Genomic DNA, 21,588 nt, shown 5'->3' on the forward strand with positions numbered 1-21,588 from the left:
CATGCACTAAAATACACATTTGACTACAAGCACTGATCTAAGCAATGTCACAAAATACACCTACTCTTAGGGAAGTACAAGAAAAACATGCTTTTCAGGCTTGCCATAGTTTCAATCTGGTAAAAGTGGAGTGAATGTCGAAGATCTACGAAGAAATATAATGTAAGAAATAAAGATGGGAATATCTCTCACACACCTACACACACGAAAGTACAGTGCTTTGAAGTACAGTGCTTAAGTTGACATTTTTGCAAAATTACTAAGTTGAGAAAATTTGATTTCAGAAGGAAGAACAGAAGATGTGCATATTTTATAAACAATAATTGAAGATTAGAAAAGAAAGATCACTGTGGGATGCAACTCAAGTGATGAGTTTATATTACAATGAACAACAATTTATCTAGCCTTTTAATGTAAAGACTATTTATTCTTCATTCTCTTATTACTGTTTCATATCACCAAGAATAAGTAGAGATTGTGTTACATAAATATTACTTGTTAATATTTGGAGTTAGGAGCTAATTTGTGAAGCAAGAGAAATTTCCATCGCATTATGCCTATAAAATGATGTAACGTATGAAGTACTAATGAACTAATAAACGATTAATATTTCTAGGTATATACGGTATATAAAAAATTACTAAGCAGGACCAAGGAGCCAAAATGTTCTTGTGTATTACGACTCCTAAATGAGACTATATCTAGAATATGTATTTACCCGATCTTGCAGGTGGTCGTTGTGCAGCAATAGGGGCATCTGTTCGAGTAGGAACTGCGCGTTTGGCTACCCCTGACCCACGGGGATGTGAATTACCACCTGTTCCCAGCTGCTCCCCCCCGCGCATGGTTAATGCATCATATTCCTGGCCATTATAGTTGGCGTCGAAAAACTTTTTGAACCACTGTAGGAATTCAAAATTATCTTGGAATCTCCCCTTAGTAAGCTTATCTATGGGGACAATCTGTAAAAAATAAATGTCAAAATCAAAATCAAGCAAAACAAAAGAAATAAGAAAAGAAAAACAAAAGATTTCCCACATGGGAAGTTATTGGCAAAAATCATTTACTGTACAAACAAGATATCTAAGAGAGTCAAAATACAACAATAAAACAGAATATGTAACTCAATGGAGTAAACCAACAAATTAAGCACACAAATGAAAGAATGAATTAGTTCTGGAGTATGACGAAGTGTGGAAGTCCCTTACTGGAATGCAAAGTTAAGAGGGAAGAAAGCTAGTATTCTAGAATATCTGATGTCAATAGCTGAAAATTACACAAAATAGGATGGAACCTGGAAATAACACCATGTTGAACAAATCCACAAAAAAAGTAGCTGCTGCAATATATTCCTCGCACAGGATGACACAATTAGTGACAGTAGGATTACACGCAGTAGCAATGGTTATCTTTGCACGATATCTAATTTGGTACTTGTTGGTTCCATTAACATTGACTTCATTCATTTGTACGTTGGACACATTCTCTCTGTAAGTAGAGTAGGTTCTTAAATCTATAAAAAATAGTGTACTAATAAATCACATTTGAAGTGCACAAAAATATTTTTTTAAAAGAACATTGTCTCCCAGCCACATACTTATTCCTTTCCTCACGATTTCACATTTTCTTGCACATTTGAGAAAAACTGCTTGTATAATGCTATTATTAATTCGCAGCATCTATCTCCGTAACAAAATAGCCATAGATCAAAGATTAGTAAGCAATGCCAAAGAATGCTGTACATGCCAACTTGATGTTTATGAAACAAGGGTGGATAGGCACACACCTGACAAGGAACCCCTGCCCAAATTGTACACTTCGATTCTGATTAAAGTAGCGTCACTGCAAATACTTTCAAAATGATAAAGATCCTCATTTTGTCAGCAATTATTAAAACTAAATAGTAACAATACAATGTACAATACAATGTAGAACTATGTTGCTAACTAGTAAATTCCAAGGAACATAAGAAAGTAGATAATGAACTGGTAAAGCTTCATAATAATATGGAAGTGAGAGAAAAAAACTTTTTTGGCACTATCCAGACATTAACTGAAAAATCTTCAGACTCATGGTATTTGCTTTTTCTATTGGAGAAACAGTATCAAATTGGATTTTCAAAACATGAAGGCCTTGCTTGAAAGTAGTAGTCGTCGTCTAGCTCTCCATGACTCCATAGACCAATGTATTCCATTTCCTTCTGTCGTGCACCATTTCTCAAATCATTTCCAAACAGAGATCCATGACTTCCTCGATACCAACAAGGCACCTCATCCGTTATTGCCCTCTTCTCTTTTACCACTGGTCTTCAACAAACATTAACCCCTCAGCGCCGACCTCTATATGTGGTATAGACCCCCTTTTCTTCCGTAGCCGCCGACCTCTATACATGGTATAGACCCATACATGGTTTCGCATTTACGGCTATAGCGCGAAGAGTTTTGGTGTTATGGATATGCAAATTGTTTTGTTTCCAAGAAGACATTTTCGGGTTTATCAGTGTTCTAAATAAGTATTGAAAATCGTTAAAGTGTAGCTGCTTTTGCAAGGATAAATATATGTCAATTATGTCTGAGCACCAATCCCTGCTTTTTTAATAGTCCGTTTGCTTCATTCTTTCCCACAGAATAAAATAAAGAAATGATGATCTGAGAAGTTTGTCTTTTCGTGTGCTGTTCTTTGCTCTAATTTTGTATTAAGAGTGCGGTTTATTTATTATATTTGTCTTTATTTCTCAGCTTGTAGTCTTTTCGTAACTCTCTACGAGTACTCTGTATAGGCATCAGTTAGTGCTGCTTTCTGTCATACGACACGAGAAGCAGTTGTGCATGGTATATATCTCGTTTGAAAGACGATGTATCGACCTTTTAATCTGAAATATGTATAGAGTTGTTTTGATTCGTCATAAATATTATTCCCCTCATTCAGTTTCGTCCTGCCGCTTTCGGTCCCGCTGCAGCTTCATCAGCTTGTGTGACGCACCGCGCTCAATGGCTAGCTCCTGCTGAGTGTAGCGTGCTTGAAATATTGTATAATTCAATTGAAAGTAGTAGTGGCAGTATTAGCAGGAGTGATAATGAAATAGGTGATGTAGCAGTGGTAAATGATGAGAGTGACGATGAGGAGGAACCAGCACTTGGAAATTTCGTGTAGGAGGCTATAGATACGCATACAGGTCAAAGGGAAATTTTCAACAGTGAATTATGATTCCTAGATTCTCCAATAATATTTAGACAAGTCACAGGGACAAACATTGAGCAGTTATCTTATCAATTTCAGCTGATGGAAGGTTTGTTTAAGTAGTACAAAATACGCTTCTCGGACGGGAAACGAAATATTCAAGGCCGGCGCGCATCAGATAATACAGTTCCAAGGTTGCAGGAAATACGTTTTATCAGGAAATTAGCACCCAAGAGTGAGAAATCCAAACCTCAGAGACGTTGTATCGCGTGTTCAAAACACGGTGAAAAGAAGACATCGGTGTACTGCTGCCAGGAGTGTGCCTTGGGTCTCTGTCTCGAAGAGTGCTTCGAACTCTATCACACGGAACTAAATTACTAAGGAAATGTGAAACAATTATGTAATTATCTTCATGTACATAGTTCTACCATAAGGAATTCCAAATTTCGTGAATATCGGGCCACTATTATACTAGTAGTAACGCTTTAAGTGAATCAATGTATTTCAGTCGCGCGTAGTTGAAATCTCATCCGGCCGCGGGATAGGAAGCTCTTTAAACGGCTGCGACGCTGAGGGGTTAAGGTTAATATAACCAAGGTACTTCAATTTTTGTTTCAGTATTTATCCTTCCAACAAGCAGCCTAGGTTGATTTCCTGTAATATGGACATTAGATCTCCTTGCAGTCCATAGGAACTCCAAGGAGTTTTCTCCAACACCACAGTTCTTCGACGTTCAGCCTTCCTTATTGTCCAGATCTCTCTTCAATACATCACACCTTCATTATATAGATATTTGTTCTTGAAGTTATCTCTCTACTCTTGAAAACAGTGTTGAGATTTGCCATTGCATTTCTCCCAAGGAGCAAGAGTTTTAATTTCATGGTTGCAGTCACCATTAGCAGTGATCTTTGAGCCTAAATAGATGAAGAGAAGAAAAAAAAAAAAACTACCTCCAATGTTTCTTCCTCTATATGCCAAGAGGTGATAGCTTCAGCTGCCAAGATTTTAGTCTTCTTGACATTCAACATCAGCCCAGCCTTTGCACTTTCTTCTTTCACCTTCAGCCCTTCGCTTTCTGCCATCAGAGTGGTGTCATGTGCATATCTAAGGTTATTTCTCCCACCAACCTTAATTCCAGTTTCTGATTCAACTAACTTGGAATTCCTCAAAATATACTCTGCATATAAGTCAAATAGACTGGCAATATGAGCTTTGTCGTATGCCATCAACCCATTTAGTTGTTCCATATAGGGGTTACCCCGGTCTAGGAAGCCAAGAATAACGGCCGAGAGGATTCGTCGTTCTGACCACACGACACCTCGTAATCTGCAGACTTTCGGGCTGAGCAGCGGTCGCTTGGCAGGCCAAGGCCCTCCAAGGGCTGTAGTGCCATGGGGTTTGGTTTATAGGGGTTATCACTGCAGCTTCTTGGTCAGCAGAGATTCCACAAAAGGCAAACAAAATAAGTGTTCTCCCTAGGACCTTTTTATCGGGCGCACTGCCCTGCCAGTTTTACATAACCTAGATATGGCAAATTACATCATATTAATAAATATTCGAGTCGCTGGGGACTCAAAACTAAAACTAATTACTTAAATGATAAATCTTCACCATAATTGTGTCTGTTACATCGAATTTTATATGTTTAGCTGGACTATCACGTGTTGTACGCGAGTGGCGCCTGTATTAACGTGGAATGATATGCAAGCATTACTTTCCGAATGACGTTGCAAATCCTTATGGCACTGCACAGTAAACGAATAGTTCCTGGTGTTAATTGATTATGAATGAGCAGTAGAACACTAAACGTTCAAATTACTCTGTTATGTCTTGTTCCTGATAACACTAAAATAGTTCAATTTTGCAGTTAGTTTGCCTGTCTGATATTGTTAATGCCCTGAGAGGAACACAGTGACATTTTGCCATATTCATTTTTTATATAGTATTCCCCGCCTGGCTACTCATTCCTACCGCCCAACTGACAAAATTTTCTGGGGAGAACACAGAAGATTATCTGATATTCCCGTACTTGGTCCATCTTATTGTGGCCAACACAGACGTTTTAGCATAATCAATAAAGCAAAGACACAGTTCTTTCTGGAATTATCTTGCTTTCTCCATAATCCAGCAAATGTTAGCAATTTGACTTCTGGTTTCCCCTGCCATTATGGAACCCGGCTAGCTCTTCAGGTGATTCTCGGTCTATATACTTCCGAAGCCTATTTTGCAAGATTGAGTATATGCTAGCGTGCGAGGTAAGTCCGACTGTTCGGTAGTTGTGATGAACACCAAGCTTTTCCACACTGCTAGGATTTCCATATCTGCTGACATATTAAATGTAGCGCCTTCACAGCATCCTCTCCTGGGATTCCATAATATCCGCTTGCCTTGTATGCATACTTTCTAGGGCTGACTTGACTTCACAGGATCTGAGATCTTATTAACTTCATAATCAGGAGTATTTAGTTCTTTTCTACACAAACCTTCCACATATTCCATGCACCTTAATCTCCACTGCCTCCTCTGCGAACCATGTGACCTTGCCGCGGTGGGGAGGCTTGCGTGTCCCAATGATGCAGATAGCCGAGCCGCAGGTGCAACCATATCGGATGGGTATCTGTTGAGAGACCAGACTAACGAATGGTTCATCGAAAGGGGGGTAGCAGCCTTTCGGTTGTTGCAAGGGCGGCAGTCTAGATGATTGACTGATACGGCCTTGTAATAATACTCAACATGGCTTAGCTGTGTTGATACTGCTACACGGCTGAAAGCAACGGGAAACTACAGCCGTAACCACCTCCCGAGGACATGCAGCTCTCTCTGTATGAAAGATGTACTGATGATGGCTTCCTCCCGGGTAAAATATTCCGGAGGTAAACTAGTCCCCCATTCGGATCTCCGGGTGGGGACTACACGAGAGGGGGCGATCATCAGGAAGATGGATACTGACATTCTGCGAGTCGGAGCGTGGAATGTTAGGAGTTTGAATCGTTGTGGTAGGTTAGAGAATCTGAAAAGGGAGATGGATAGGCTAAAGTTAGATGTAGTTGGTATAAGTGAAGTACGTTGGCAGGAAGAACAGGATTTTTGGTCAGGCGACTACCGAATTATCAACACGAAATCAAACAGGGGTAATGCAGGAGTTGGTTTAATAATGAATAAGAAAATAGGGCAGCAGATAAGCTACTACGACCAGCATAGTGAAAGAATTATTGTCGCCAAGATAGACACCAAACCAATGCCCACCACAATAGTGCAGGTCTATATGCCTACTAGTTCAGCGGATGATGAAGAAATTGAAAGAATATATGAGGAGATAGAAGATTTAATACAATATGTCAAAGGTGACGAGAATCTAATTGTGATGGGAGACTGGAACGCAGTGGTAGGCCAAGGAAGAGAAGGTAGCACAGTAGGAGAATTTGGATTGGGACAAAGGAACGAAAGAGGAAGTCGGCTGGTTGAATTCTGCACTGACCATAATTTAGTCCTCGCCAATACTTGGTTCAAACACCACAAACGACGGCTGTATACGTGGACGAGACCTGGAGACACTGGAAGGTATCAAATAGACTTCATTATGATTAGGCAGAGATTCAGAAACCAGGTGTTGGATTGCAAAACTTTCCCAGGAGCAGACGTGGACTCTGACCACAATTTGTTGGTCATGAAATGCCATCTGAAGTTGAAGAAATTGAAGAAAGGAAAGAATGCAAAAAGATGGGATCTAGACAAGTTGAAAGAAAAGAGTGTGATGGATCGTTTCAAGGAACATGTTGCACAAGGACTAAATGAAAAGGCCGAAAGAAACACAGTAGAGGAAGAGTGGAGAGTCATGAAAAATGAAGTCAGTAGGGCTGCTGAAGAAATGTTAGGAAGGAAGAAAAGATCAACTAAGAATCAGTGGATAACTCAGGAGATACTAGACCTGATTGATGAACGACGAAAATACAAGAATGCTAGAAATGAAGAGGGCAGAAAAGAATACAGGCGATTAAAGAATCAAGTGGATAGAAAGTGCAAGGTAGCTAAGGAAGAATGGCTGAAGGAGAAGTGCAAGGATGTCGAAGGCTGTATGGTCCTGGGAAAGGTAGATGCTGCATACAGGAAAATCAAGGAAACCTTTGGGGAAAGGAAATCTAGGTGCATGAATATTAAGAGCTCAGATGGAAAGCCACTTCTAGGGAAAGAAGACAAAGCAGAAAGATGGCAGGAGCATATCCAACAGTTGTATCAAGGTAACGATGTAGATAATTTCGTTCTGGAACATGAAGAGGCTGTTAATGCTGATGAAATGGGAGACCCAATTTTGAGGTCAGAGTTTAACAGAGCTGTGAGTGACCTAAATAGGAACAAGGCACCTGGAATTGATGATATTCCCTCTGAATTACTGACTGCCTTAGGAGAAACCAGCATGGTAAGGTTATTTCATTTAGTGTGCAAGATGTATGAGACAGGAGAAGTCCCATCCGATTTTCGGCAGAATGTTGTTATACCTATTCCCAAGAAAGCCGGTGCTGACAGGTGTGAAAACTACCGCACTATTAGTTTAGTATCTCATGCCTGCAAAATTTTAACACGTATTATTTACAGAAGAATGGAAAAACAAGTTGAAGCTGAGTTGGGGGAAGATCAATTTGGCTTCAGAAGAAATGTAGGAACACGTGAAGCAATCCTGACTTTACGTCTGATCTTAGAGGATCGAATCAAGAAGGACAAGCCCACGTACATGGCATTTGTAGATCTAGAAAAGGCATTCGATAATGTTGATTGGACCAGGCTATTTATGATTCTGAAGATGATAGGGATCAGATACCGAGAACGAAGAATTATCTACAACCTGTATAAAAATCAGTCTGCAGTGATAAGAATCGAGGGCTTTGAAAAAGAAGCAGCAATCCAGAAAGGAGTGAGGCAAGGCTGCAGTTTGTCCCCTCTCCTTTTCAATGTTTACATAGAACAGGCAGTAAAGGAAATCAAAGAGAAATTTGGAAAGGGAATCACAGTCCAAGGAGAGGAAATCAAAACCTTGAGATTTGCCGATGATATTGTTATTTTATCTGAGACTGCAGAAGATCTCGAGAAGTTGCTGAATGGTATGGATGAAGTCTTAGGTAAGGAGTACAAGATGAAAATAAGTAAGTCCAAAACAAAAGTAATGGAGTGCAGTCGAACGAAGGCAGGTGATATAGGAAATATTAGATTAGGAAACGAAGTCTTAAAGGAAGTAGATGAATATTGTTACTTGGGTAGTAAAATAACCAACGATGGCAGAAGTAAGGAGGACATAAAATGCAGACTAGCACAAGCAAGGAAGAGCTTTCTTAAGAAAAGAAATTTGCTCACTTCAAACATTGATATCGGAATTAGAAAGATGTTTTTGAAGACTTTTGTGTGGAGCGTGGCATTGTATGGAAGTGAAACATGGACGATAACTAGCTCAGAAAGAAAGAGAATAGAAGCTTTTGAAATGTGGTGTTATAGAAGAATGCTGAAGGTGAGATGGATAGATCGAATCACGAATGAAGAGATACTGAATCGAATTGGTGAGAGGAGATCGATTTGGCTAAATTTGACGAGAAGAAGAGATAGAATGATAGGACACATCTTAAGACACCCAGGACTTGTTCAGTTGGTTTTTGAAGGAAGTGTAGGTGGCAAGAACGGTAGGGGTAGACCAAGGTATGAATATGACAAACAGATTAGAGCAGATGTAGGATGCAATAGTTACGTAGAAATGAAAAGGTTAGCACAGGATAGGGTGGCATGGAGAGCTGCATCAAACCAGTCTATGGACTGATGACTCAAACAACAACAACAATCTCCACTGCTTCTGTCAAGATCTTTACCATTTTCATCTTTTATTATCTTAATTTTTGCCTGGAATCTTCCTCCGATATCTCCAGTTTTCATGTAAAGATCCTTCGTCTTACCCAGTGTGTTATTTTCCTCCACTTCCTTGCACTGCTCATTCATGAAGGCATTCTCGTCTCTTCTAGCTAATTTCTAGAACTCTGCATTTATTTTCGACACCTTGATCTATCCCCTTTTATTTTTGTTTAGTGTTTTTTCTCGCTACATGCAGTGCTTCATCTGATAACCATGTGGCCCCATGGCAAAATGGTTAGCACTCGGTCCTTTGGTCCAGATGGTCCTGGATTTGATTCCCAGCTGGGTCAGAGGTTTTAACCTTAATCGGTTAATTAGCCTGATGCAGGGACTGGACTGCGTATGCATGCTCTTCTGGGACTGTCTCTTACATCTAGTCCAGTAAATCTGTTTCTAACCTCTACTGTATATTCAAGCAGTATGCTATTAGAGATCATATCTGCATGATGGTTTGGCTTTGACATTCTTTTCAATTTAAGCTGGAATATGAAAATTAAGAGCTTGTGATCTGACCCATAATTAGCTGCAGGTCTTGTTTTGGCAAATTGTACAACTCTCTTCCACTTCTGACTACAAAGAATGTAGTCAATATGATTCCAGTATTGACCACCTGGTAAGGTCCAGGTGTACAGGTGTTTGGGCAGCTGAACAGTGTGTTGGTAATAACCAGTGAGTTATCATAACAATTCTAAGAGTCTCTGCCCTTTTGTTGTACACAGGCCAAATTTCCCTTTTATTCCATCTACAATTTGATTTCCTATTTTGGCATTCCAGTTGCCAACAATGAAGACTATATCCTTTTTTGGTGTCAACTGCAGTAATTTGTATGACTGATGTTAAAAGGCTGGCGTATAGACATCCTATCAGTTTTGAAGTTCCACCCCACCATAATGTTACACATTCTGTTAAAATGAGGGCAACTCCATTTTTCCTTTGGTTTTCAAGTCCAAAATAGTACAGCATGTAATCATCTGTAGCAAATTCACTCATACCAATCCATCTCACTTCACTTATTCCCAATATATCAATGCCCATTCTCTTCATTTCTTTAAATTAGCCACCTTTAAAAAAGGCATACTTAAACAAGTCTATAAATCTAGGTGAGGAAAGCTGGACATGTATGAGGGACTGCAGTTTGTTGTTGCAATGATTAAGGATTGCATCCACATTGTCCATTAGGACACCTCAGAAAATTTTAGTTTTGGATTTATTTGAACAATATGCACAAAAACAATCTTCGTCTGTTAGAGGATGGACACATTATTAATCTTTGGAGTATGGGTCACAATACAAGCGTTAGTTATACCTGTAAATAAAAAATTAGAAACGGCAGGCTTTCTTAAAAAGAGAGAGTCAAGATGTATAGTAAACTGTATGATACTAATCAATTAAAGTACAGTATGTTCAGTGATGAGCAACACTAGGAAACAAAACATTTTTACTCAACTAAGCATTTATGATTATGAGCCAATTTAGGTGTGATTGTTCACCCAAGCATTTTTTTTGCTACATGTTTAACGTCGCACTAACACATCCAAGGTTTTTTTGGCGGCAGAAGGATGGAAGGTCTAGGATTGGGAAGATAGCAGCCATGGCCTTAAGGTAAGGCACCAGCACTTGCCCAGTGTGAAAATGGGAAACCAAGAAAATCCATCTTCAGGGCTGCCGACGGTGAGATTCAAACCCATATCTTCTGAATACAAGCCCACAGCTACACGACCTAACAGCACACTGAGCATTGAGGACTGCCGGCAATAAACGTGTCATAGTTATCATTCTGGAGGTACTTTCAGTGACACAATTTTTATCAAAATTTGAGTGTAAACTTTGGGATGTGTTTTTTGAGAGTCCCTTGCTTAGGTGACATGTGAAACTATGATTGTGTCAAATTCTGTACATGAATCAGCACAAAGGCAGTACATATGGGACAAGATGATATGTAAAACAGACAAAATTCTGTGCTTTTCATAAATTGATGATTTAGAAGAGAATTTTGGGAAATTTATGCAAAGAATTCTTTGTTCTGTGCTTGGTCGGATTAAGTAATGCATTTTTTGGGAGAAACTACATCAAATCCTTCAATAAAGAAGATACAAAACTAATGAAAAGATGCTCCATCAAAATAACACAAGACCTTGCACAACTTCAGTCACCCACAAAGTCGCACGACGTGTGGGAAGTTCGAAATGAAAAATCACGGTCCTGTGGTTCAGATTCCATGATAAAATGGAGACTTCTTGGCTATAATTACAACATTAAGTTGTGTAAAACTACAAGCTTGGTTGGTTTTGCAGTCGCATAAGTTGGGCTGGGGCTTCATCATATCTACCAAAGGTCCTTACACTTCATCTGATTTCCATTTGTTTCAGTCCATACAAAAATTTTAGATGGGGAAATACTTTGGCATTTTCCAATGGCTTCCAAAAGTATTTCTTTGATGACTGTATTCAATGGAGACTGTTTTAATTGCCAGCATGACCGATGCTGCAGGAGAAATTTAAAAAGAGGATGATGTTTTGATACTAAATTATCCACCGAAGAAAACACTCTGAACTTTTTGAACATTTATCTTTATCGTAGATGGGTGGTTTAATACACAAGAATAAGATTAAATGGGGCCAAAATGTGTGTAATTTACACTAATAAACTGCTGCTATATCTCCACAAAACAATGGAATAGGTTACCAGTTACATATTTTAGAACATACTCAAAACTTACAAAAGTACACCCTACAATGTTAACTTTCTTTTTTATTAAAATCTGCTTTCCATCGCACCGACACATGTAGGTCTTGTGGCGATGATGGCATAGGAAATGACTGTGGCCTTAAGGTTCATCCCCAGCATTTGCTTGGTTTGAAAATGGGAAAGCACAGAAAACCATCTTCAGGGTTGACAACAGTGGGGTTCAAACCCACTATCTTCTGAATGCAAGCTAATAGCTACATGACCTACACTGCACAGGCACTTGCTTAGTGTTAACCTTCCTTCAACTATATGAAGATGAATAACAAAACCAAAAGGGTTATCCTTATCAACACTTCAAATTATAGAATAGCTCAATATCCATATTAAAAAAAAAAAAAAAAAAAAAAAGATTTTAATGAGGTGTGTTCTCCAAGTAACAGGAGAGGCAGTTTGGTGAAGCTTCCCCTTTCTGAACGGTGGTTGCTTTATCACAAGAGCAAGGGGTTTCTTTGGCCATCAGTTGGATGCATTAGTTGAATGGTTACTATTTGCACCTACAATTGGAATAGTTGACCTGCAAATTGAAATAAAGCACTGTTCCAGCATTTACATGCTTGCAGTGAATGGAAAATAGGAAACACACCAGATGGCTGCTGTACATGCCTAGAAGACAATTTAGTATCACTGAAGATGTATTTTCCCAATCTTATCAAAGGGCACAACAGTCTTAGCCAAGATGGAGGTCAAATAAAAATCCATCTTTAATTCCTATTTACTACAAATGTCATTCTTTTCATCAAAATTCAGCTACTACTTTCTTACCATTAGAAAAAAATTAAAACTACGGTACTAAAGCAACAATATCCAAAAACAATCAGAAACTAAGGAATAACTACTCATTACTGTGCCCATATCAATTGATCTACAGATGTCAAACATGCTTCCATACTTCATAATAAACAGGCTACCAGAATAGAAACGAAACAGTTCTTGGTGCTGGTAATAAAAATTCAATTCTTTTTATAACACAAGGAAGTTAATTTCAATTATGACAGCTAAAGAATAAAACTACCAGTACTGGGTCTTCACAAATCAATATAAACTGAAATGTAGCTCAACCATGAAAACGAGGCCTTAAAAAGTCCCTAATTTAAAAATTACAGGCTGGGAAAGAACTTCCCAAGAGAGAGAAACCAAACCAAATCCCATGGCGCAACAGCCCCGAAGGGCCATGGCCTACCAAGCGACCGCTGCTCAGCCCGAAGGTGTGCAGATTACGAGGTGTCATGCGGTCAGCACGACGGATCCTCTCGGCCGTTATTTTTGGCTTTCAAGACTGGGGCCGCCATCCCGCCAGATAGCTCCTCAATTGTAATCATGCAGGCTGAGTGAACCTCGAACCAACCCTCAGCTGCAGGTAAAAGTCCTTGACCTGGCCGGGAATTGAACGCAGGGCCTCCGGGTGAGAGGAAGGCACGCTACTCCTCCACCGCAAGGCCAACATCAAGAGAGACAAACTGAACCAAAATATGTGTTAATTTAGGATTTATGTTTAATTCTAGCTTAGTGCCAATATTTGTTTGGATTACTAGTTCCCCACTGTCAAACTAAAAGTACTCGTAATGAAATTTAAGTACCGTAATTAAAAACTATTTTTTTCCATTAATGGAGAAATGACTTCACTGTCACTAAACATCAGCATCTCTTCCTGAAGATACAGGAAAACATTCAACATACATCCTGGTCAAATTCAATCATTACTCCAGGAAACACACATTTTCAGTGACATGATACCAGTCAGTGCTAACGGAACATGCAACAAGGACCTCAGTAGACATGCTTTCATGCAACAAACAGTATTATAAAATGTGCTGAACGGAATTTTGAAATAATTCACGAGCGTATATCTAATATACAAACTATACGTATAGTGCTAAAAAGAAAATTTCCACTTGTCATGAATGCCTAACATCTCCAATAGCAATTGGAAAAACAATATTCCAAGAAAACAGGATTGAAAAGTACAATATGAAACAAAGCAGAACTATTCCATTGTTTCATAAGCCATAAATGATGAGGAGCTACATATGATACATAACCAGAGAGCAGGCATTCTTGTCAAGTGCTTTGTAAAGGATTTATAAATCCTATGTATCTTTTGTTTGTGAAACTACACAATTAAGTTCAAATTACACACTCCCAAGAAAAAAGAAACAAGCCCACTCTGTAAAGTTTTACCAGGCTGTCTCATGACAGCTGGGCGTGTCTGGGAGTGAGGTTTAGCAGCTGGCCGAGTAGGGGCAGAGACTATTGGAAGTTGATGTAGGCTTCCATTTTGGCTGCCACTACCCAGAGGCTGACATCCACGTGCCTCATAACCATCATATTCTCTACCATCATAGTTGGCATCAAAAAATTTCTTGAACCACTGAAGGAATTCAAAATTGTCCTGAAACCGGCCTTTAATCAACTTATCAACGGGAATAACCTGAAATAGAAAGTTATCGTCATAGGCAGCATCCTTGGTATGAATTTATCTTCCAAATATAATTCCCTTCGAACAGATTCACAACCTGAAAAAGTACAGAAATTCAAGCTTGAAGGAAACCAAATCACTCAAAATTGTGTTTAATCATATATACAGGCGGCCTGCAAAATGATAAAAATACTAATCACACAAATTTGCGTAAATATATGAGTGTGTTCACTTAACAGCTGAACATTTTGAGCAAGGAATAAACTAGCACATAGTCCATGAAATGGCATTATGTCGTAACCCTCAATTTAAAATAAATAGTATTTCGCCACTTTCGGGCTTATGAGTTATGTTAACACGTTCAGTAAGAATGCCATATACCATCAAGAAATACTTCTATTTTATTTTCATTGCAAACAAAATAATGTATCCCTAGTGATTTTTTATCCAGTGACAACATGTTATAACCCAACCACGAGTTTGACATATTGCCGTTTCATGGATGATATGGTGCATTTTCTAGATCATGCCATCATGGAACCATATTCTGTAACACACTGAATGACATTTTCCATAATACACTGAAAGACAGAACTCTATAAAAATATATTCAGATCTCGACTCCGGTGGAGGGGTTCTGGCTTTCATGTCATGGGCCAAGCTGCGTAGTAAGTTGTTCCGCAAGTTGGAATACTAATTACTATGAAACTGGAAAAAGAATTTTTTTTTTTTTGCTAGTGGCTTTACGTCGCACCGACACAGATAGGTCTTATGGCGACAATGGGATAAGGTCTAGGAGTTGGAAGGAAGCGGCCGTGGCCTTTATTAAGGTACATTAAGGTAAGGTACATTTGCCTGGTGTGAAAATGGGAAACCACGGAAAACCATCTTCAGTGCCGCCGACAGTGGGGTTCGAACCCACTATCTCCCGGATGCAAGCTCACAGCAGCGCGCCCCTAACTGCACGGCCAACTCACCTGGTAGAAAGAATCTTAAAACACATTCTGAGATTGACCACTCTTGGTGTTCAGGCGGCTAAAACTAGCCAATTCCTTCACAGATATTTCAATCAGTAATCAATCAGTCACTACTGATCTGCATTTAGGGCAGTCGCCCAGGTGGCAGATTCCGTGTCTTGTTTTCCTAGTTTTCTTAAATGATTGCAAAGAAATTGGAAATTTATTGAACATCTCCCTTGGTAAGCCATTCTAATCCATAACTCCCCTTACTGAAAATGAATATTTGCCCCAATTTGTCCTCTTGAATTCCAACTTTGCTTTCATACTGTGGTCTTTCCTCCTTTTAAAGGCACCACTCAAACTTACACGTCTACTGATGTCCTCCCATGCCATTTCTCCATTGACAGCTCGGAACATACCACTCATTACAAGTGATGAAAATAATTTTTTGCCCGTATTGAAAGCTTTGTAAAGTATATAGGAAAATATTTAAAATTTTATTTCCACCTATTCAATACAAGATGTTGGCATCTTCAGTCACTAATCAAAACCTTATTACTTTTGTCAGACAAGGTTTCAAACATTCTACAGCTATTATAAAAATGTTCATGAAACAACTAAAAATCTAATATAATGATTAACTCATGTGTAGTTCACTTGATGAATAGGACGTCATTAGATGGTACAGTAGTACAGATGATGGCTTGAAGCCTTAGTCAATATTAGATTTTAAATATATAGTGGAAAGCATATAAAATCATTTCATTGAAAATATACAATACATTTAAATGATATTAAAATAGTATGTTCTTAGGTGGTACACTTAAGAATGGAGGTATCATATGATTATAAGTGACAGTTGATGGCTTAAAGCCGTAGTCAGAGTTTGAAGCATAAGTAAAGTAACATGTTAATATATAGTAAATGAATATGAAAAAGATTACATTAAAGAATATAAACTGTAAAGGAAAAACATTCCAAATGCTGGGCAATTGTTATTGACGCCAGCGTTTATTTGCCCGTAATGTTTAAGGGTCAACAGTTCATAGGTTATTTATAGATTGGTTCAGCGAGATTGTGTTGACAACGAAGTTTAAAGTTGGCTAATTCATCATCATCATCATCATTTCCCTTTATCCAGCTGTAGCCAGGTAGGGGCAAATATGGTTCCTCTCCACTTTCTTCGGTCTTTCCACCACTCCTCCTCCAACACTGTGTCCCAGTCCAGATTTCTTTCTATAATGCTGTGTTGGATGGTATCCTTCCATCTCAATCGTGGTCGTCCACGGCCTCTCCTTCCTTGGATTTGCATTTCCATCACCTTTTTTGGCATTCTTTCGTCGCTCATTCGCTTTATGTGCCCAAACCATCGTAGTCGGCTCTTCTCTATTCTATCATTCATTTTTTCCACTCCAATTTCTTCCCGGATTTTCTCATTCCTTATTTTGTCTCGTCTACTCTTGCCTGTAATACCAATATAATGGTCCGTTATTGGACATTATAAATTTTCCAGCTAACTCATTCTTGGTTGCCTGCGTTTCGCCCTCGTGTGCTAAGTTAGGCTCGTCAGTTGGGACTTAGCACACCACCCAAGACGCAAGGCTAGTGCATACCGTGGAGGCCACTGCATAGGCTACTTGAAGCCACCAGCAGTGCCAACGCACTATGAGAGCTATGTCTCATTTTCAAAAATTGATGCCTGCCTGGCCATCAAATGATGTAGATATTGATTCCCATAGGGAACCTAAAATATTTGTCCCGAATGAGTAAATTTATAATACCAATATAATGGTCCGTTATTGGACATTATAAATTTTCCAGCCAACTCATTCTTGGTTGCCTGCGTTTCGCCCTCGTGTGCTAAGTTAGGCTCGTCAGTTGGGACTTAGCACACCACCCAAGACGCAAGGCTAGTGCATACCGTGGAGGCCACTGCCTGTATTCAACTCTCATCCTTCTTTGGCATTGTCCAAGTTTCTGCTCCGTAAGTTATGGGTACGTAATACATCTCGTACATAGTATCCTTTGCTTCCGTTGGCACTAAAAAAAGTTGGCTAATCAATAAGGTTAAATTGAAACTATCCACAAACCTCTCCCCAATAAAAAATGAAAAATCAAAGTACGCAACCTTTACATACACCAACCCAATCATACATCAAATAACCAATACCTTAAAAAAAAAAAAAAAAATCAAGAGATCAAAATAGCTTTCAAAACTCAAAATTCAAACCAAAAAATGTTCTTCAACCACAATACAATAAATTCTGAAAATAATAAATACTCAGGCTTCGGTATCTATAGATTAAAATGTAATGAGTGCCTCAGCTCATACATCGGACAAACAGGAAGAAGCTTCATAACTAGGTACTCCAAGCATTTCAATGCTCAGAAACATAATAAACACTCAGCTATGAGCAATCACATGAAAGAAACTGGGCACAATTTTACCACAATTGAACAGGACCTTTAAATTTTAAAAAGATTAAAAAAAAGGTAGACTCATGACCGAATTCGAGAATTTATATATATTTTTGGACCAATAATTCAATGCTAATAAGAATTTAAATGATCCAATAGACAATAGAAGCCCTTTATATGACCAAATGGTGGCATTGTTTAATAAAGTAAACCTTCAGGACAAAAATTTCTTCAATATTTTCAATCCAGTATCAACAAACACTCCTTCCACGTCAACAAACACATCACACCCCCCTTCCCCTCCCAACTTACGTAACTCACCTCCACGGGCCAATCTTAAGCCAATAAATGCTTCACGCCCCTCCGCTTCCCCCACTAAACACAACTCCCTCCCATGCGCCAATCACAAGCCTACAGCCCCGCTCCCTTCAACCCATCTCCCTCCGCACAGACGACAAACGTACAACACAAGGAGTAAAAACGTTAGCGACCACTAGTATCCTGACAATGATTCACACAACAAGTCAAACAGGCCAGCAACGCCATCGGTAAGCACCAACATCCTCTCTCCATCAACACTTTGACATAACCTTCCCAAGTTTCTTTCATTCTCATCAAAATTAATAGTTTTTTCCCTTCATTTCAGAACCAACCAATCAACAACATTATTTCAACAGCCCCATCAAACTCCCACAACATTCATCAATAATATAAAATTTCCAATATCAACGTTTTAAAAATATACTGTCAATCAGTTATGAAAACAACAGCCATTCAACCTTCGTGTCAAAATCTTATCAACGTAGAGAATAACAGCTCATCAAATCTACAAACTTACTCAGATGACTCAAAATAAATTTAAGCCAACTTTAAACTTTGTCGTCAACACAATCTCGCTGAACCAATCTATAAATAACCTATGAACTGTTGACCATTAAACATTATGGGCAAATATACGCTGGCGTCAATAACAATTGCCCAGCATTTGGAATGTTTTTCCTTTACAGTTTATATTCTTTAATGTAATCTTTTTCATATTCATTTACTATATATTAACATGTTATTTTACTTATGCTTCAAACTCTGACTACGGCTTTAAGCCATCAACTGTCACTTATCATATGATACCTCCATTCTTAAGTGTACCACCTAAGAACATACTATTTTAATATCATTTAAATGTATTGTATATTTTCAATGAAATGATTTTATATGCTTTCCACTATATATTTAAAATCTAATATTGACTAAGGCTTCAAGCCATCATCTGTACTACTGTACCATCTAATGACGTCCTATTCATCAAGTGAACTACACATGAGTTAATCATTATATTAGATTTTTAGTTGTTTCATGAACATTTTTATAATAGCTGTAGAATGTTTGAAACCTTGTCTGACAAAAGTAATAAGGTTTTGATTAGTGACTGAAGATGCCTTACAGTAAGAGGTGAAACATGTCTCACATTTGAAAAATGTTTTAACATAAATGCCAACATCTTGTATTGTATTGAATAGGTGGAAATAAAATTTTAAATATTTTCCTATATACTTTACATACCACTTAGTCGAGCAACTCGTCTCCTTTCTCCCAAGACTTCCCAGCCCTAACTTTGCAAGATTTTTGTAACGCTAATCTTTTGTCGGAAATCGCCCAGAAAAATAGAGCTACATTTGTTCGGATTTCTTCCAGTTCTTGAATCAAGTAATCCTGGTGAGGGTCCCATACACTGGAACCATACTATAGTTGGAGTCTTACCAGAGACTTATATGTCCTCTCCTTTACACCCCTACTACAACCCCCAAATACACCCACAACCATGTGCAGAGATCTGCACCCTTTATTTACAATCACACCCATGTGATTACCCCACCGAAGATCCCTCCACATAGTAAGACCTAGGTGTTTAAAATGATCCCCAATGGGAACCCTCACCCCATCAACGCAACAACTAAAACTCAGAAGACTTTTCCTGTTTGTGAAACCCACAACCCGACCCTCAACCCCGTTCATCATCATACCACCGTCCACTGTCCATCTCACATTTGAGGTCACTCCTCAGTTGCTCACAATCTTATAACCTTCTTATCACTCTGTACAGAACATCATCTACAAAAAGCCCCATATCTGATTCCACCTCCTCACACACATCAATGACATATATAAGAAAACAAAAGGGACCAAAATTACTGCCTTGAGAAACTCCCCTCCTAATCACTACAGGGACAGATAAAGCTTTGCCTACTCCAACTCTCTCAGTTCTATCTTCTAGAAACATAGCCACCCATTCAGTCACTCCTCTTTCAAGTCCACCTGCACTCATCCTTGCCAGTAGTCTCCTACGATCCACCCTATCAAATGCCTCAGATAGGCCAATTGCAACACAGTCCAATTGACCTCCTGACTGGAATCCCACAAGTTGAACTTCAGTGGAACAACCCTTCCTAAACCCAAATTGCCTTCTACCTAACCAGTTATTCATTTCGCGAACATGTCTTATATTATCAGAAAGAATGCTTTCCCAAAGCTTACATACAATGCATGTCAAACTGACTTTATGTGTATCACCATTTCCCTTATACACAGGAGTCCTGCAGCAACTCTCCATTCACCTGGTATAGCACCTTCATGTAAACAACAATCAAATAAGCACTTCAGATATGGTACTATATCCCAACCTATTCAGAAGTATGTTAGCAAATTTTTTAGTAATCCTTGGACTTAAGGGAGTGAAAGCATCTAACGTTCATTTGACAGTCCTCTCGTAAACAATGCAAATTCAGAGGGTATTATCAATAAGGAAATTCCTACTTACTTTCTACAGTAAGGCTAGACACCACGAGGACACAAAATTAATAACAGGTTGAGAACTCCAAATAAACATAAGCAGGATGCATGGAATGGAAAATATGGAGGTAGATAAACAAGGATGAAATTTCTTGAGAATCGTCCAGACTAACAGTACTTTGAGGCCACAGAAATTTCAGGTGTTTTATTAAATTTTATTAAATTCAGAAACACATAAGAATTTCTGTAAATAGCTGTACCCGTACAGCTGATGACCGAGTCATACCTCTCAAAATAATCAATTACCAAATTAACTGGCTGCCAAGAACTCAAGACCCCTTGTATTATAAACTTACACCCTGGCAAGAATGAAGCTTCCTTCCTTCTTCCAATTATCTCAATATAGAAAAATACTTTAAATCATAAGCAACTGGCAGACATCACTCAACTTCAGTTTTATAATGTTGTAGCGAAGAGCGTTTCAATTTATTTAAATATGCTCGTTATCGCACTAATTCATACAGACATTTGGCGATGTTATAGGAAAGGGCTAAGACCAGGAAGGCAGTAGAAGCTGCGCAAAACGTTAAGGTACAGCTGTGGCATTCACCTGCTGTGAGAATGGGAAAGAACGGAAAAATATATTTAGGGTTGTTGATGGTGGGGTTTGAAGCCATCATATCCCGAATGATTTAGCCAACTTACTTGGCCTTTTGTCCTGTTGCCGTGCTGTTACTTCATGTGTGAAATGTTGTAACCAACAGCTCAGTTTATTTAGTACCTGTAAGTACTGAAAAGTTGGAAACTCTCTCCCAACCAAAGTTCAGTGTAAAAATGGGAAACCACAAACAATTTAATCTTTAGGGCTGCTAAAGGTGAGATTCAAACCCATCACTTCCCAAATGCAAGCTCACAGCTACAAGACCCTAACCATGCAGCCAAGTGTCTCTATGGTTCTTTCTTTCAAGGGGCTGGTTCTACCATCTACAGGTAAAGTAGCGTGTAACTTGCCTTCCATGTAAAAGGATATTTCCGTTCAACCACTCCTGCATAGTGCTATCGGCAGCATAATTTATCAACAACTGAGTGTCCAATAAGACTATCTGCTGGGCACGCTTTGAGAGCTAAACATTATTAGCTGTATTTTTGGTGATATACGGGTTAAATTAGCTTTGAACTTATGATACTGTA

The 21,588-nt window shown here is 38.8% G+C and overlaps 1 protein-coding gene across 3 annotated transcripts in view; it reads right to left on the minus strand.

The window, feature by feature from the left end:
• The window catches only part of Eb1 (microtubule-associated protein RP/EB family member 1), a 175,766-nt gene that overhangs the window by 95,003 nt on the left and 59,175 nt on the right, over positions 1-21,588 (minus strand). For all 3 annotated transcript variants that reach the window (XM_067140329.2, XM_067140330.2, XM_067140331.2), the window contains exon 4: positions 719-962. In XM_067140329.2, coding sequence (XP_066996430.1) covers positions 719-962 — 244 coding nt within the window. The remainder of the gene's footprint in view (positions 1-718; positions 963-21,588) is intronic.

Source organism: Anabrus simplex, chromosome 2 (assembly GCF_040414725.1).
Source record: "Anabrus simplex isolate iqAnaSimp1 chromosome 2, ASM4041472v1, whole genome shotgun sequence".
NCBI classification, from domain to species: Eukaryota; Metazoa; Arthropoda; class Insecta; order Orthoptera; family Tettigoniidae; genus Anabrus; species Anabrus simplex.